General features: G+C 38.2%; 1 protein-coding gene across 7 annotated transcripts in view; it reads right to left on the reverse strand.

The window, feature by feature from the left end:
* The window catches only part of Ephrin (ephrin), a 655,394-nt gene that overhangs the window by 160,261 nt on the left and 475,256 nt on the right, over window positions 1–19,877 (reverse strand). For 5 of the 7 annotated variants that reach the window (XM_067758470.1, XM_067758466.1, XM_067758469.1 and 2 more), the window contains one exon: window positions 13,396–14,052. The exons of 1 other annotated variant lie outside the window; for it this stretch is intronic. In XM_067758470.1, the coding sequence (XP_067614571.1) occupies window positions 13,396–14,052 (657 nt within the window). Of the gene's footprint in view, window positions 1–42; window positions 299–13,395; window positions 14,053–19,877 lie in introns of those variants that run through there. One more of the 7 variants, XM_067758472.1, reaches the window with a different exon arrangement.

Below are 19,877 nucleotides of genomic sequence, written 5' to 3' on the forward strand. Positions count from 1 at the left end.
ATATTTGGAATTTTCATTTTTATTTAGGCGCAGTCCTTTCTCATCTTCTCTCTTCTCTTCCCTTCTTTCTTCTCTTCCCTCCTCTTCTCTTCCCCTTCCTTCTCTTCTCCACCCTTTTCTTTTCTTCTCCACCCTTCCCTTCTCTTATCTTCCCTTTCCTTCTCTAAACTTCGCTCCTCTTGTTTTCCTTTCTATTTTCTTCTCACCACCCTTTCATTTTCTTCTCCACCCTTTCCTTCTCTTCACTCCTCTTCTCTTCCATGGCGGAACGATACAAAGTGGCAGCATGGTGACATACCTACAAACATAAATAAGAATTACATGTACTTTGTTTTTGTAAATTCGATGGACAAATGTCAAAATCGTACTGCACCTGAAGTTGATGTATCAAATCAAATAAAAAAAGTTTATAATCAGCTGTGCCACCTTGTATCCTTCCGCCATGTTCTCTTCCATTCCTTTCCTTCTCTTCTCTTCTCTTCTCTTCTCTTCTCTTCTCTTCTCCTCTCTTCCCTACCCCTCTCGCTTAAATCGTATCATAAAATATAGAAATTTGGAATAAAAAATCGCGCGATTTAAACGGGTAAAAAAAGTTAACATCCGCTTTCGGATTATTAATCTATACTGAAAACGCGTCTTCTGATACCTCACTCAAAAATGGGCCCAAATTTCGGTGGGTACCATAAACTGCACAATTACCTTGTTCTTTTTAGACAATTATGTTAATTTTTTCTTCAAGGATAAAACTATTACTTATATGAAATTAAGTTGATTTTACGAAAATTGCTAGGGACTTTCTAACTTTCTCGCCTTAAGATACCACATAATGAGTTAAGGAATTGTCGATGTTAACCACAATAACCAAAAAGTGGGAAAGGGAAAAGTTTTTCCTCGGCTTATTTTGTTACCGTAAGTGTATATAAAAAATTAGTATCTGTTGATTTCGTAATTAGTTTTCAGTTTTGATGCAAATTAGGGTTGGTAGTCTTTTTATAAATCAGTCCATAAAGTTGAAAAAACCCCGAAAAAATCTGTTCAAAATTTTCACAGTTGTGTTATGTTTTCCTCTTTGAAATCAGGGTGTAACCGAACAATACATACTCAGCTGAGAGCTTTGGAAACAAAGTTGTTTTTTTCGTGGATACATACAAATGGTAATACTAAAAAGTGGAGCAACTTGCCTTTGCTATCTTTCTTCAGCTACCAATTCGTTTTATTTTAATATTTTTTTTTAAATATGAAAATTTGGTTAAATTTGAACGCATTTCTTTATAATTGTTTTTAAATCAGCCCTGAAATATTTTCGAAGCGCTCTTAATTATGAGTCCGATATAAGTCCGAAATTGTAGACCAAGGGTGAAATTTTTGGAACGATTTTCCTTCATCCTTTGAAAATGAACATAGGGTAACCCTGGAATGTGTTTGTATGACACGGGTATGTTGTTGTTGTAGCAGTGCTTCGCCCCACCTAACAGCCGCGACCGATCACAGATTGTCATCATTATCATCTAACGGGAGTCCAAGGAAACTTGCTGTTTCAACAGGGGTGGACCATAAGGAAAGGGGTGTTAGAGGCGTTGGTTCCACATTACAATTAAAGAGATGGTTGGTGTCATGTGGGGACACATTGCAAGCGAGGCATACATTTCGTATGTCGGGGTTGATTCTGGATAGGTAAGAGTTTAACCTGTTACAGTATCCAGAACGAAGTTGAGCCAGAGTGACACGCGATTCCATGGGGAGTATGCGTTTCTCTTCCGCGAGTTTTGGATACTTTCCTTTGAGTACTGGATTCACCGGGCAATTCCCGGCATAAAGGTCCGACGCCTGTTTGTGGAGTTCACCAAGGACCTGCTTGTGCTTTTTCGCTTCATACGGCTGGGTTCTCAGGTGCCGTATTTCCTCAAAATGCTTACGGAGATGACTCCTTAAGCCCCTAGGCGGTGCTGGCTCATCAATCAGATGTCTGTTGGGGTGCCCAGGTTTCTGGGTATTTAACAGGAGCTGTTTGGTCAGCATCTCGTTTCTCTCCCTGATGGGGAGTATTCTCGCCTCATTATGCAGATGGTGTTCTGTGGACATAAGAAGACAGCCCGTGGCAATTCTGAGAGCAGTATTTTGGCAGGCCTGTAGCTTCTTCCAGTGGGTAATTTTTAGGCTTGGCGACCATATGGGTGACGCGTAACACGTAATCGGCTGGCTAATTGCTTTGTATGTAGTCATGAGCGTTTCTTTATCTTTTCCCCAGCCGATAGATTCAGCTAATTCTTTAGCATCAAGAAACATTTCCTTGAACTTTGACTTAGCCTTTTCCCTCATTTCTTCCAACCAAACAGCCAGATCACCAGCCGCTGAAACTGCTGCAGAAAGATCAACACTTTTCCCTTGAAGGTAAGAGGTTAATGGTAGAGCCAAAGAAAAAATTTCGTTAATAACAACCATTGCCACAATAAATCCTCCAGTCCTCAAAGTGTGTAGATAACTGAGAGTATTTCTAGAACTTTCAGCGTTTCCACAGTCATGAATTTTTTCTAAACTGAAATAAATGGGAGCAAACATTTCTTTGAAGCAGATCACAGCATCTAGTCTTTCCGTCCATCTTGTTTCACACAATCGCTTCAAACGTTTTCTCTTTGTAGGATAATTCAAAGTGTCTTGAGAATAGCTTCGCATTTTGCTGAAGGTCTGAAGAAAGAAATTATCTGCTTTATGGACCCAAGACAGTTTCTTATGAGAGAAATGGAGCACGCTTCACCAACCGCCAAATTAAAGGAATGGGTAGCGCAACGTATGTAAAGTGCAGACCGAATTCTCCATCACTGCAGCAGCACAACCATTCCATTCTCCACTCATTGCAGCTGCACCGTGGTATCCTTGAGAAACCAGAAACTCCAGGTTGATCTTCTGCTTCTTTGAAATGTTTATCAATGACGAAGCAAGTCCTCTACCAGTGCAATCTTCGATCGGGATGAACTGTAGAAAATCTTCTCTAAAAATTAGACCAGTTATACCAGCAGTTTGTTCAGTATAACGGAAAAAAGTGAGTATTGTTCCACGCCACTAATGTCGGTTGTCCCATCTGCGATTAAATTGCATCATTCGCTTGAGTTGATTTTTGCAACAATCTTTTAAAGAATTATATGCCCGCAAATTTCGATGAGTTCATTCTGAATCTGTGGAATAGTGTAAGATGTGACGCGATCATTCAATGTGGCAGTTTGAAGTAAATGTTGCTTCAATGTTTGGTCACCAGCATTCATCCGAAATCTTAATAAAGATCTGAAGTTACATCATTATGGAGAGGAGTCTCTAGGGATATAGGACCAGAATCACGTGTTTGTCCCCAAACTACGGCACCGCGCACCGCCAACTTCATGTGAAGTTAGCGTGTCACTTTTCGAAAACAACCTTAGAGACCAGTTAGGAAAATAATTCTTGCACATGAATTTGCCGTAGATAAGTGGCATATTTATGAATGAACACATTATATATTGAAATGAAATCAACTCTACATTAAAACCCTCGTCGATACCTATCGTATATATATGTGGGTACTACAAAAACAAAACTCAAGACAAGCATATCCGCACACAAATCTAACATAAAATTAAGGAACAATTTTGCGGACAACAAAACAGCTTTAACTTCGCACTGCCAAGATACAGGACATTACCCGGACTTTGACAATGTCGCTATATTAGAAAAGGAGAGAAATTATAATAAACGTTTCATGTTAGAAATGCTACACATAGTGGACACCCCTAATGATAAGAGGATGAATTTTAAAACGGACATCGCGAATTGTTCACATGTCTACCGCAACCTAATTAGGAACAACAAACATTCGTGAAACATTTTTTACCCACCCACACAAATATAAAGGCTTCGTCTTCGTTTTGAATGTAATTGTAATGCTGAGATGACCACGCATTTATGTATTCGCCGTCTATTACATTATTGTTTTGAAAGTTTTTTGTTTACAATTACGGTTCTTTCATTTGTTTATACTCTCTGTTTAGATTATCAATCGCTGTTTCATTTTATAATTGTTTTGTTAAATGTTAGTCTTGCAAGTGCAGCTTAAGATGTAAGTTGTGTTGATATGATATATGTAAATTAATGTTTTTAGATGCATATGTTTGTTATAAATACGTATTGTTTTTTGCAGTCCTGATGATGACTTCAGACTGAGGTCGAAATATTGACATTAAGTTAAATAAAAACAAAATAAAAGCGTTTTATTTAATCCGGCCTTGAGCTCAATAATAAGAACAACGGTATATACTAACGGCCAAAAAAGAAAATAAATCACGTCAATATTTTAAGTTGGTATTATAAATAATGTTATATTTGTTATAGTTCCCTTGAACATGATTACCGAAGGTTGTAATCGAAATATATCGGAAAACAAAATTAAAACTTTGTTGTTTTTATTATAAAATCAACATTTGACCTCGAGCCGGTTACTAAATAAAGGTCCCCAAAATAATTTTGTTAAATTTTAACAAAAAATTTAATATCTTTACAGTATATAATTAAATTATGTAAACATCCAACTCTAGTAATGATATGGTACAACAAAATACAAAAATAAAAGAAAATTTCAAAATGGGCGTGGCTCCGCCCTTTTTCATTTAATTTGGCTAGAATACTTTTGATGCCATAAGTCAAACAAAAATTTACCAACCCTGTGAAATTTGGTAAGGGCATAGATTCTATACCGATAACTGTTTTCTGTGAAAATGGTCGAAATCGGTTGAAGACACGCCCAGTTTTTATACACAGTCTACCGTCTGTCCTTCCGCTCGACCGTTAACACAATAACTTGAGCAAAAATCGATATATCATTACTAAACTTAGTTCACGTAGTTATCTAAACTCACTTTATCTATGTATTAAAAATGGGTGAAATCCGACTATGACTACGCTCACTTTTTGATATCGAAAATTTCGAAAAATTTAAAAAAATACCATAATTCTATACCAAATACGAAAAAGGGGATAAAACATGGTATTGGATTGGTTTTTTGACGCAAAATATAACTTTAGAAAAAACTTTGTAAAATGGGTGTGACACCTACCATATTAAGTAGAATAAAATGAAAAATTTCCGCAGGGAGAAATCAAAAGCCCTTGGAATTATGGCAGGAATACTGTTCGTGGTATTACATATACATATAAATAAATTAGCGGTACCCGACAGGTGATGTTCTGGGTCACCCTGGTCCACATTTTGGTCAATATCTCGAAAACGCCTTCACATATACAACTAAGGGCCACTCCCTTTTAAAACCCTCATTAATACCTTTATTTTGATACCCATATCGTACAAACACATTCTATAGTCACCCCTGGTCCATCTCGAAAAGGCGTCCACCTATAGAACTAAGGCCCACTCCCTTTTAAAATACTCATTACCACCTTTCATTTGATACCCATATCATACAAACACATTCTAGAGCCACCCCGGGTCCACCTTTATGGCGATATCTCGAAAAGGCGTCCACCTATAGCACTAAGGTCCACCCGCTTTCAAAATACTCTTTAATACCTTTAATTTGATACTCTTTAATACCTTTAATTTGATACCCATGTCCGCTTCCCAAGGCAGTCGGTTCTATGTACCGGAGCGACTCGGGTTTTTTCCCGACCAAGGACTGTCATCTAAGTGTAACCCCATTTAATTTGTTGCGTCCCTCCCACAAATTGTCATCCTCCCAGCAGCTCCTTGCAGCAGGACTGCTCCATATTCTCTTGCTCCGGGAAGGTATCGAATCCAATCCTGGTCCGTCTCCTGACCCCGGTCCTGAGAAATGGTTTTGCTGCATCTGCCGGAAAAGAATCTTTTTAGGACGGTCATACTCTGTTCAGTGTGTCCCGTGTAAGGGATGGTTGCATCGGACAGGTTGTTCTGGGCTTGATCCCAAAACCCGACGTCCACCTAACTTTTATAAATCTTTTATGGCTCCTTGCTGTTCACGCCCAAGGGCGTCCCGTAGTCTACGCCTAAGCGCCCCCCCCCCCCCCCCACTATCTTCCAGCAGCCCGCTGCTCAGCAAGCCGCAACAAGTACCCGCTGCTGCTCGCGCCCCACGGCGCCAACAACTCAAAAAGCTGCTACCACTCATAACTACAATCTTCGTAGTATAGTTGGAAGCAATGCTGAGCAACAGCCCCTGCCCCCGTCATCCGGGTACCACAATGCTTGCCCAAGGACGCCCAGTCCCAGGGCCACAACAGCAGCCTTCCTCAAACCAGGCGTAGTCAGCCTTCACTTACCCCCAGAGTGGCGACGTCTCCCCCCATGCACTTCAGAATTCTGCAGTTAAACTGTAATGGACTAACTGAGAAGATTACGGAAATAGTCGATTTCATGAAGCGGCACAACATCCGCATTGCTGCGATTCAAGAGACTAAACTCACAGCACGATCTGCATTGCAGACCTGCTCTGGGTATAATGTCCACAGAAAAGATCGCGAGAGCGGAAATGGAGGCGGCCTCGCGTTTATAATACACCACTCTGTGCAATATTATATATTTGATCCTGGCATCGACCGCAGGGACAATGTCTTAGAACGTCGAGGCCTATCTGTCCGGTCAGGCGATGCAAACCTAGAAATCATCAACATCTACATCCCCCCTGCCACCTGTTGCCCCAGTGAATACCGCCCTAATATCAGAGCCTTACTCACTGGCAACAATCGCATTATCTTAGGCGATTTCAATGCCCATCACGATCTATGGCATTCAAACTTGCGGGCGGACAGTAGGGGTGAGATGTTGGCGGATCAAATAGAAGAAACGACGTTCTGCACAATAAACGGAGACGCCCCCACACGTATGGTAGGAAGCTGTCACAGTTCGCCAGATATCTTAGTCGTGAGCGCAGAACTCGTAAACTGCGTCAACTGGCAGCCGATGGTAACATTGGCATCCGACCACCTGCCTATACTTATTTCGCTCGAGCGTACCGCCGACTTCATCGTCACAGAAAAACGCACTTTCATAAACTTTAAAAAAGGAAAGTGGGAAGAATATAAATCTTTTACAGACAACCTCTTTGCTGCCCTCCCTATCCCGACTGATGGCCACCAAGGGGAGCGTGCCTTCCGCAAGGTCATTTTATCCGCCTCGGCACGTTTCATTCCCGCCGGGAGAATTCCCGAAATCCGACCCCTTCCCGGCGGAGGCCGGAAAACGTGACCTTATAAAGCAGCTAGATCCAGGCGACCCCCAAATAAGGGATATAAACCAACGCATCAGATTGCTTGTGGATGAACACAAGCGGGCGAAATGGGAGGAGCACGTAAGAGGTTGTAACCTCTCTACCGGTGTGGGTAAACTTTGGTCCACCGTAAAGTCCCTATCGAATCCGACTGAGCACAAAGACAAAGTTTCCATCGCCTTTGGCGACAAAGTGCTTTGGTCCACCGTAAAGTCCCTATCGAATCCGACTAAGCACAAAGACAAAGTTTCCATCGCTTTTGCCGACAAAGTGATGTCGGATGCGAAAAAATGTGCGAGCGCTTTCTGCCGACAATATATAATGCATTCTACGGTCGACAAAGATAGACGGAGGGCCAACAGACACGCACATAAACACAAATTCAGCGCATCACCACTCACCATCACCGCTAAAGAGGTTGAGGACGCCATTGGTCGCGCTAAACCATCCAAAGCAGTGGGCCCAGACGGCATAGCCATGCCGATGCTTAAAAGCCTAGGGAAAGAAGGTTTCAAATATTTAGCGCAGGTCTTCAACCTGTCTCTTTCCACCTTTGTCATACCCGAGAAATGGAAAATGGCCAAGGTGGTCCCGCTACTAAAGCCTGGTAAACCAGCTAACATAGGAGAGTCGTATCGTCCGATATCTCTCCTATCGCCAGTGGCAAAGACGCTCGAAGCCATTTTGCTCCCTTATTTCCAAGCAAATTTGCAGCGAGCCTCTCATCAGCATGGCTTCAGAAAACTCCACAGCACTACTTCCGCGCTAAATGCCATTAGCACCCAGATAAGTTGCGGTTTAAATCAAAACCCCCACCATAGAACAGTTTTTTCGCCTCGCGAAACCTGGCATTATCACCGACTAAATCTTCCGCGACCTTATTTACAACATGGACGTCCCAAATGTCGACCATTTTGAACATCCACGTCGATGGCTCTACGCTACCGACTGTCCTACACCCCAAAATCTTGGGTGTGACGTTTGATTAGGATCTACATTTCGGTGAGCACGCAGCCGAAATTGTTCCGAGAATTCAGAGCCGTAACAAAATCCTCAAATCCCTTGCTGGCAGTCGTCAAAAAAATTTAGAAAAACGAAAACAGCTCAGCGGAAGAATATTTTCTCAAATTAATATTCATCCCTTTCATCGATCACTTCATATCTTCAGTGTCTAAAGCATAAAAACACATTGTCCATTATTGAAAATGTCATTCCTGATAAATTGGTTAGAAAAGTAGGTGAAAACGTTTCTGAAACTTTCGAAATAATAATGGATCAGTGGCCAGCACTTACTGGAACAGCGGTATTTATGGTGAAAAATGAAGTCATACTATGGAGACAACGTTGGGTTGGAAGATCGCCCAAAGACATTCTTCGATGCATTAAATCTTTGTAATGAAGAACTTTTTCCACACGTTTTCAAGTTTTTGAAGATTGGAGCCGCGTTAGGTGTAACCATTGCCAGCAGTGAACGAAGTTTTTCAACATTGAGGCGTTTGAAAAATTGGATAAGGAATTCAACCGAAGAAGATAGGCTGAATTAAATTGCCCTATTAAGTATCAATAGAAATATTTACAGTGGCTCACTGCTTACTTCGTGCAGCTACAGAAAAAAACTGTGGAGCTATATAGAAAGGAAACTAGTGAGGGTGTCAAAAAAATTCAAATGCACAATTTTAATAAAAATATGCTTTTATTTGAAAAAATAATTAATTTTCATGTGTTTATACATTTGTGCTAATTATTTAATAAAAACTAAAATTATCTCAAAAACTATGATCACAGCTTATTTCGTGCACTGCACCCTGCCTTAGAAAAATCTACTGTTTATTTAGTTTAGTACATCGTATGACCCCCTTTTTGTTAAATAACATCTTCAAGATGATTTTCCGTAGATGCAATTTTGGGGGGTTCGGGTGGCACCTTATGCCTTTCTTCGACAAGAGTAGTTTTTATATCGCTAATCTTACTAATCTGCCTTTGCCGTGTAGCCGATTCCAAAATTGACAAATACAAATACCCTTAACACATATCTAGGATTGTGCCGGGATTGTGCAGGCATGGGTAATATGGAACTGTCCACACCTCATTAATCCACTTCCACAATCTCTCGCCTTAAATGCCATTGAATATTTGTCATCAATTTTGGAATCGGTTACACGGCTAAGGCAGATTAGTAAGATTAGCGATTTAAAATCTACTCTTGTGGAAGAACGGCATAATGTACCACCCGAACCCCCCTCAAAAACTAATCGCATCCATGCAAAATCATCTTGAAGATGTTATTTAACAAAAAGGTGGTCATAATACGAGGTACTAAACTAAACAAAAAGTAGTTTTTTCTAAGGCAGGGCGCAGTGCACGAAATAAGCTGTGACCTTAGTTTTTGAGATAATTTTAGTTTTTATTAAATTATTAATTATTATAAAATTTTATACGTTTGTGCTAATTAAAAACACATGAAAATTAAGTATTTGTTCACATAGAAGCATATTTTTATTAAAATTGTGCATTTGAATTTTTTTGACAACGTCACTAGTTTCCTTTCTATATAGCTCAACAGTTTTGTTCTATAGCTGCACGAAATAAGCTGTGAGCCACTGTATATCACAGTGGAAGTCATTGGCCGATTCGCTCAAAAACAGAGGAAAATCAATTTGCAATTTTGCTTTTTACTATTAATTATTACAACATTTTCAATAAAGGGATCACTGAATTAATTCAATACTATTTCCTCCCAATAACATTATTCCATATAATAAGTACTTATCATCACTTAACAAAATTTGAATTTTAAATTATGTGACCCTCCCCGAATAATTCTTTTACTACACCACTGGCGGTACACCATAAATAAAATATGAATTTTTTTTTTCGATTTTATTAAATATGCCACTTATCTACGGCAAATTCACGTGCAAGAATTATTTTCCTACCTGGTCCCTAAGGTGGTTTCCGAAAAGTGGCACGCTAACTGCACATGAAGTTGGCGGTGCGCCATAAAAATAGTATAAAATTTTTTTTTTCGATTTTCTTAAATATGCCACTTATCTACGGCAAATTCACGTGCAAGAATTATTTTCCTAACTGGTCTCAAAATTTGTTTTCGAAAAGTGGCACGCTAACTTCACATGAAGTTGGCGGTGCACCATAAAAAAAAATGAAATTTTTTTTTCAAATTTATTAAATATGGCACTTATCTGCGACAACTTCACGTGCAAGAACTATTTTCCTAAATGGTCTCTAAGGTGGTTTTCGAAAACTGGCACGCTAACTTCAGATGCAGTTGGCGGTGTACCATCACAAAAATATTTTTTTTTTCGAATTTATTAAATATGCCACTTAACTTCGGCAAATTCACGTGCAAGAACTATTTTCCTAACTGGTATCCAAGGTGGTTTCAGAAAAGTGTCACGCCAACTTCACATGAAGTTGGCGGTGCACCATAAAAAAAATATGACATTTTTTTTCGAATGTATTAAATATGCCACTTACTACGGCAAATTCACGTGCAAGAATTATTTTCCTAACTGGTCCCTAAGGTGGTTTCCGAAAAGTGTCACGGTAACTTCACATGAAGTTAGCGGTGCACCATAAAAAATTTATGAACTTTTTTGGAATTTATTAAATATGCCACTTACATACGGAAAATTCACGTGCAAGATTTATTTTCCCAACTTAATTTTTTTTCGAATTTATTAAATATGCCACTTATCTACGGCAAATTCATGTGTAAGAATTATTTTGTCAACTGGTCTCTAAGGTGGTCTTCGAAAAGTGGCGCGCTAAATTCACATGAAGTTGGCGGTGCACCATAAAAAAATATGAAATTCTTTTTTTCGACTACGGCAAATTCACGTGCAAGAATTATTTTCCTAACTGACCCCAATGTGATTTCCGAAAAGTTGCACGCTAACTTCATTTTTTTTTTATTTTTTTGAATTTATTAAATATGCCACTTAACTACGGCAAATTATCGTGCAAGAACTATTTTTCTAACTGGTCTCTAAGGTGGTTTTCGAAAAGTGGCCCACTAACTTAACATGAAGTTGGCGGTACACCATAAACACAATATGCATTTTTTTCCGAATTTATTAAATATGCCACTATCTAAGGATAACTTCAGATAAAATTGGCAGTGCACCATCAACAAAAATATTTTTTTTTGTTCGCATTTATTAAATCAGCCAATTACTACGGCAAATTCGCGTGCAAGAATATTTTCCTAACTGGTCACTAAGGTGGTTTCCGAAAAGTGTCACGCTAACTTCACGTGAAGTTGGCGGTGCACCATAAAAAATATATGAACTTTTTTTCGAATTTATTAAATATGCCATTTATATACGGAAAATTCACGTGCAAGATTTATTTTCCCAGCTAAATTTTTTTTTTCGAATTTATTAAATATGCCAGTTATCTACGGCAAATTCATGTGTAAGAATTATCTTCTCAACTGGTCTCTAAGGTGGTCTTCGAAAAGTGGCATGCTAACTTCAGATGAAGTTGGCGGTGCACCATAAAAAAAATATGAAATTTTTTTTTTCGATTTTATTAAATATGCCACTTATCTACGGCAAATCACGTGCAAGAACTATTTTCCTAACTGATTTCTAAGGTGGTTTTCGAAAAGTGGCACGCTAAATTCACACGAAGTTGGCGGTGCACCATTACAAAAAAAATATGAGATTTTTTTTTCGAATTTATTAAATATGCCAGTTACTACGGCAAATTCACGTGCAAGAGTTATTTTCCTACCTTTTCGTTAAGGTGGTTTCCGAAAAGTGGAACCCTAACTTCAGATGCAGTTTTTTTTGTTTTTTTTTTTTCTTGTATTTATTCACGGTCTTTTAGACCTAGTTTAAATTAAAAAAGAAAAGGTTCATTACAAATTTAATGATTTACAGTATAAAAATAGTATAAAATTTTTTTTTCGATGTTATTAAATATGGTTATCTACGGCAAATTCACGTGCAAGAATTATTTTCCTACCTGGTCCCTAAGGTGATTTATCTTATCACTATATCGAAGTTGATGGAAAAATTTTAAAACACCTAAGCGATCTTAGTATGCGTCACAGAGCTCGTTTTTTCGAAATACTTTGGTTTTTAAGTCATCCCTACGAAGTAGTTACTATAAAACTCTAGCATTATAGCTTTATAAATTAAAGAGATATCCTGTTTAGTATCGAATTATGGCATAATTATATTTTATTTTGAAACAATATTTCATATATAGTATTTAAAAGTGGGTAAAGGCTTGGTTTCCTCGGAAAGTGGTGCCGCTTTATTACGACCGCTAAAGAACGCCCGGCATACTCGCCGTTTTCAGCGACACCGCTTTGTTGGAAACTATAAACACTTGCGGCAGGCGATCCACAAAATTTTATTTTATGTTTTTCCTTTTTTTTTTTGGTTTTTCCTCTTATTTTTTTAACTGCACATACAAAAATAAAACATGTTCAAAAAAATTTTAATTCAAAAATATTGTTTATTTTATAAATATTTGACAAAATGTTCACCGCTTTGACAATAGCGGTGGCAAAAAACGGTGATGAACGAGTTGCTACCGTCATGACGGCCGTAATATTTTATGCCCTGCCGCTATATTACGTTATGGTGAACTTCACCGTCTTCTTAGTTTACACATAATTACTTTTAACACTGCAACATTTTTGACAACATACTCTACCGCTATGTAACGGCCGCTAGATAGCGTCACCGCTTTCGAGGAAACCAAGCCTTAAAGTAACATACTTATAGCGCCCATTTTTAGCAGAAGTCTTAGTCGGGGTTGGAAGATGTAAGTAGTACGCTGAATTTTATTACTTTTCCTTAAATGAAAATAATTGCTTTAATTTTAATTTCGGCGTTTAGTTGCTATAATATTGGGATAAACGACTTCTAAGCTATTTGAATAATCAATTTACTGCAAAAAAGCATGTGGGGATGACCTTTCGGACGGATAGAGTGGCGGACCAATGAACGAATACACAATGATAATTTACTCTTTTTCTAGTTGAACTAAATCGGCTATAGGGGAAAAAATCGCTGGATTTCGTGCAGTTCAGCCCCTCCCCCCAACTCAATTTTTTTTATTAAAATTTCCGAAAGGGCTTGGCTATAACAACCAGCATCTTTATAATGTGCTATGATCGATTTGGACTTCTTACCATTGTCAATATTTTTATGCGTTGCATGATGTTGTGATGCCACATTATTAACACGTATGCCTATCTGACCGGGATGTACAGGATATTGTCCAATTCCAAAAGTACCACCACCTGCAGCAACCATGTTTATACCGCCATGACCACCGGAAGTTGACATAACACCGCCACCATGTCCACGACCACCAAGCCCAATATTACCGAGGCTTGCAGCATTACTTCCCATTCCATTAATACCAACATTTTGTATTGGCATTCGATTGAACTGTTCAATATTGGTATTAATCGATGTGCCGCCAGCGCCGTTCATCGATTTCGCCTGTGGGTCAACATTACCACCGATATTAGCGTTACCTATAGGCATTAATGCAGGGGTAACACCATTTATGCCTATCGGGTTTGCATTATTTTTCATGAGTTGATTAAGATTGGCGTGCGAATTGGAAATTTCCACATTAGCCGTAATGTCTATACCGTCCAGAGACCCGCTACCAATACCAACAGTGCTGCTTCCGGTAGAGGGCCCACTGCTAACTCCACCTGCGCTTATTGTTTTGTTATTATCTTCGACTGCACAACAAACTTTAAAAACCACTTTCATATTATTCGTAGAGCATCGTCCACCTATACGACGATAGAGGTCATCTTTTGATGAAGTTGCTGAGGAAATAAAAAGATATTCACATGTGTAAATAGGTATTGACTTTAAATCTTATTAATTGATAGTGGGACTCATTTAAACGAAGATCATACAAATCCATATCTTAAACACTTTTCGAAAGTGCAAACATTTTCAACATTTTAGCAATTAAAATCAATCTCACTGCATCGCTTCTCTGAGATTCGCTTGACAAAGGCACAAACAAATTTCTAAAAAAAGAAATAAATTATATTTAAAGTTTGATAGGACTTATCTTTAAGCTTTGACAAGTAACACTAAGTCATTTCGTTCTTTCAAACTCAATTTAAAGTTTTCAACAATGATGTATGTAGGTGCCACGACGCGAATGCCCGCTTTCTTCATTGATCACATGATTTGGTTTCGATTGGCTTGGGGAGGTTCTGCCCAATCTTGTCGGAGCTATTGTAGTTGCTAAACGTGATTTGCTTTACGACTTTAGAGAACTAAAATTTGGACATAGCAGCGCTTTCAAAAACTACTTTGAAGCTGTGAGATTCTCTCACCATATGTGTTTCGGAGTCGTCATAAAACATGTAGGTCCCGTCCCGCCAATTTGTAGGAAAAATTAAAAAAGGGAACGATGCTTCCCATGGCAGCTGGAGAAACCCGGAATTTTTCCCGACGAAGTGCTGTCATTTCAGTGTAACCCCATTTAATTTGTTCAATCCCTCCCACAAATTTTCATCCCAGCAGATCCTTGCAGCGGGATTGCTCCACACAGTGGAACTGCTTTTATAGTTCTGGCACAGCACTAAGATTATTATACGTCGTTTAACCATTGTCTTCTTGTCGGACTTCTTTTAGTTACAAAATGTTAAAAGCGCGTGTGGATCAGATGTGTGTATTGCCCGCCCTCCCACTCCTCAGATCCATGAGGAACTTAGGGTCGCCAGAGACTCGGCTGTTAAAGAAACAGGATTCGCCACGGGTAGGTGAGGTTTACAATTGGGCTGAAAAAGCTATATATTGCGCTGGCAACCCCTTGAATCAATTTGGTATTTTAGTCTCCTCTTACGACAGGCATACCTGCCGCTGGTATATTCTAAGCCCCCTAACCAGCTGGGGTCTATTGTATTGGTGCAACCAGTCGATTCTGACTACAGAACCTAGAGTGTCAGACATGTTAGAGAAGCCCTTTCCACTGCATGATGTTAACTATTATATCCTTGTCCAATTTGCTCAATTTTCAAAAGTTTACACTGTGAGTTAAATGAGTAACAATATTTGACTAAATAATCCTGATGTCACGTTGTATAAATTTTTCCCAAATTATTAAATTATAAAAAAAATTAAAAATTTCTTCAAATAAATGTTTTCATACATTTAAAGCAATACGGGCAATCCCCGCTTAACTCATACAAAATTGATTAATTCGTTGTAGTTCTATAAAATAGAACAAATACAGCAACAATACCAGTTTCTTTGAAACCGCCTTACCAACAAGCATAACTTTAACACATAATTACATACGAAGTATGTAGTGTGTAAAAGAATAAAATATGCAAAAGAAGGCAATTGGGAAAAACTTTACAACAACTAAGGCATGACGTAGCTGAATGCGTTTGTAACCATTTCAACTATCGTAGGAGTGCGGGTTCGACTCCCACTCCCGGGAGAAAAGGCTTTGAAGAGATTTACAAGGTATAATCGAAACAGCTGTCGCCTTGTCCGTCCTGATGTCACGTTGTTTAAATTTTTCCCAAATTATCAAATAACTTAATTAATTTTATTGTTTATAGTTTTGTTTTTATTTTAAATTTTGTTTTTACACTTATGTTTTTTTTCTTATTTTTTGTACTGTATCTTGTATCCAGTAGTCTACCGTTTTGTGCCTGTGTTGACTTTAATATAGTAATATAGTAAATAATATATAAAAATAAAATAAATGTAAGACGCTATAACCTCCGAAGAGATTTTAGGCCGAGCTTCTCTTCCAATTTGCGTCGTGCTCCTTTTAATTTATCCTACAAATTGGCGGGGCGGGACCTACTTCTTTAATGTTTTTTTCATGAACTTAAAAAAATAACAAAAAATTATTTGACGATAAATCCGAGGATATAATTCTTGTCACTCTCCTTTTTGAGACACGTAGAAAGCCAACTGAATGAGGACAAATCGAAGTACCTGCTGTCATCGAGCAAAGAGTCAGCGCATACGCGCCTTGGCAACCACGCTACTGTTGGCAGCCATTATTTCGAAATAGTAAAAGACTTCGTTTATCTGGGAACCAGCATCAACACTAGCAATAACATCAGCACTGAAATCCAGCGAAGAATCAATCTTGCCAATAAATGCTACTTTGGACTAGGTAGGCAATTGAAAAGTAAAGTCCTCTCTCGGCGAACCAAAATAATACTCTACAAGTCACTTATCGTATTCGTCCTGCTATATGGTAGAGAAGAATAGACCATGACAACATCAGATGAAGAGGCTCTGGGAGTGTTCGAGAGAAGCGTTCTCCGAAAGATTTACGGACCTGAGTTGTACGAGCTTTACGCAGACATTAACAAAGTTCAGCGAATTAAGCGCAGCGGCTACGCTGGCTAGGCCATTTTATGCGAATGAAAGATAACGTTCTATTTACAGAAAAAGGTTCTGAGGAAATAAAACACATGACCGTTTAGTTTAAGCAAGTTTAATGTAATATATGATGGATAAAATCTTATGTACATATTAAGAGAATATTAGGTGGCCTGATATAGCGGCACAAATGAAAGAAGATTTGGAAAAGAAATGTTATGTAGTTGAGTTGCTAATATAGAGTCTTTAATAGGTATGCTCTAACAATCTCCCACTCAACTCAACTACATAAATACATGTCATAACATATAATAGACATATGACCGATTTAAATTCGAATAATAACAAAAATATTTTCAAGTTACAATTTTAAGTTAAGTAATTTACAACAATTCGTATGTTTGTTTTTAGGTAAACATTTTGTTAACAAGTCGGCAAAATTTTCTGCCGATGGTACATACATTATATCAATATCATTTGATTCATATTTTTCCCTAAGATAATGGTATTTAATATCTATATGTTTACTTCTCTTCTTAGTAACTGGATTACGGACAAGAAATTCTGCTCCCTGGTTATCGCTGTTAATGACCGTTTACAATACTCTGTTGAGCCAAGCTCTGTTAACAGATGACGATAACAAATTACCTCCTTAGCCTCCTCGCACATGGCTACATATTCAGCCTCTGTTGAGCTAAGTGAAACCCTATTTTGCGTTTTTGATTCCCAACCAATCGTCCCCCAGCAAGAAAAACAATGTAACCGCTATAAGATTTTCGGTCAACAATGCTGGATCCCCAGTCAGCATCAGTGAAGCAAGAAAGTGTTCGATCCATTTGCTGTATGTAAAATTCGTATTAGCCGTATATTTGAGGTAACGAAGAATGTGCTTTGCTGCTATAAAGTGGTGCTGATGTGGATGGTTATTAAATTGCGACAGTTTAGATAACGTATGAATAATATCCGGCCTTGATATCACCGCCAGGTACATTAAACCACCAATAAGCGACTGAAAATTTGTTTCGTCATAAACCTCTTTACAATTCTTATTCATGCATTTCTCTAATTCAGTTCCAATAGCAAAAGGCGTTGAGCTTGGTTTACATTCTGTCATATTACAAGCTTTCAGAAGTTCAGTTGTATATTTTCTTTGATGAACAGTAATTGGACCTCTCAAACCATCTCTTTCTATTTCCATTCCCAGGTAGAATGAAATCGGGCCACGGTCCACAATATCAACAAACATTTTTAATTGCGTTATTACGTCACTCATTGTTGATTGATTTGAGCATGCTAACATCATGTCATCAACATATAAAGCCACAATAACAATTTATCCATTTTTCGACATAATATAAACACAATTGTCTGACAAACATTTGTGGAAACATATACTACACAAAATTTCATTAAACTTCTTATTCCACTGTCTGACTGCTTGCTTAAGCACATACAGCGATTTCTTCCATTTGCAAACTTTATTTGGCTGATCTTTCTGTACGAACATTTCGGGTTGGTACATATATATCTCTTCGTTAAGAGAACCATTTAAATAAGCAGCGACTCTATCAATATGATTTACAAGTAATTTATACTGTACCGCAATAGCTAAAATTAATCTTATTGTGGAATGTCTTACGACAGGTGCATATGTTTCGTGGTAGTCAACGTTGCGCTTCTGAAAACAACCAACGCGCTTTATATTTTTCGACGCTACCATCACACCTCCGCTTCGTTGAAAAAACCCATTTATTGCCAATGACGTTTTTACCTTCGGGCTTGTCAACTAAATGCCATGTTTCATTCTTAACTAAAGAGTCGTACTCTGATTTTATGGCTTCCCACCATTTCTCTTTATTTGGACTTTCAAGTGCATCTTTGACTGAAATTGGATCGCAAACAATTGCATTTACAACTTCGTGAGCGGTGTTTTCGTCAATCACAAATACTTTTCTTGGTCTACCAACCTTTCCAGTTCTATTCAATTTCGGCCTGCCTCTTTTTCTCTTTCCATCAACGTTTGTCGCCTTTGCTTCATCTGATGTAATCTCTTCGGCTTCATTATGAATATTTCCCGTGCATTCGTCATTTCCATCAATTGAATTGCTTGAATACATTCCGATTGTCTATTTTGACTTTCATCTACACTAACAATGTCTTGGCTACGCTCTCTTATGCACATATTCGTCTACAACAACAGGTGTAGTAAAGCTTTCATTATCAGAAGCTGACGTTGGAGAATCCAGAGACAATTGATTTTGTGGGAGAGATTTCTCGAAAGATTTAACATCACGAGAAGTCACTATTACTATGCGCTCACTATCATATAATCTGTATTCTTTACTTTGGTTCAAACAACCAACAAAAATCAATTTACGCCCTTTTGGCTCAAATTTCGACACATTATGCTGCTTTTGTAATGCGACTGTATCACAACCAAACGTTTTTAAATGTGAAACCGATGGTTTCCAACCAAACCAGCATTCGTATGGCGTTTTGCCTTGTAAAACTTTTGTAGGAGCGCGATTTCTTAAATAGGTTGCCGTATTCACTGCCTCAGACCATAGACTTTCAGGCAATTTTGACTCTTCTAGCACACAACGACTCATTTCAACTAATGTTCTATTTGCCCTTTCAGCAATCCCATTTTGCTGGGGTGTGTATGCTACGGTCGTTTGATGAACTATTCCATTTTGCTTCAAAAATAAATTAAACTCAGAGCTTAGGTACTCCCTACCATTATCGCTACGCAAAATTTTGATTTTACAACCAGTTTCATTTTCAGCTTTTAATTTAAACTAGTATCGCCTGTGGTCGAAATTCGACCAAGTTGTATTTTTTTCAACTCAGTCTATGCATCCAGTGTTGGGGGTAGTGCAATAATGCGTTAATAGTTAAGCAATAGCAAACTGGTCTAACTTACATAAGTTTTTCATTAAGACGTTGTAATTTTTATTGTATTTTCTTAAATTTTCTACAAAATTTTCAAATGTAATTATAACGTTTTGGTATGGAGCTCCTTAAACAAAAATATAAGAAATATGTAAAATCAAAAGAAATTGACATAGAATTAAGGTGAAATTACTTGACATTAAATTGAAAAATAGCTTTTTCCACACCACCCGGGAGGTCCCCGCTTGGGCGCTACCGAAGTTAGTTTTGTGTGCTCGGTTCCCCAGTAGGCCCATATCACCCATATACATATATCGCCCATTTACTTCAATAGTGCCATAATTCAAAAACACGAACTTTTAGTTAAAAACGAAGAAATGTGCTTAAGGAA

This window comes from Eurosta solidaginis, chromosome X, assembly GCF_040869045.1.
Source record: "Eurosta solidaginis isolate ZX-2024a chromosome X, ASM4086904v1, whole genome shotgun sequence".
Classification (NCBI taxonomy): Eukaryota; Metazoa; Arthropoda; class Insecta; order Diptera; family Tephritidae; genus Eurosta; species Eurosta solidaginis.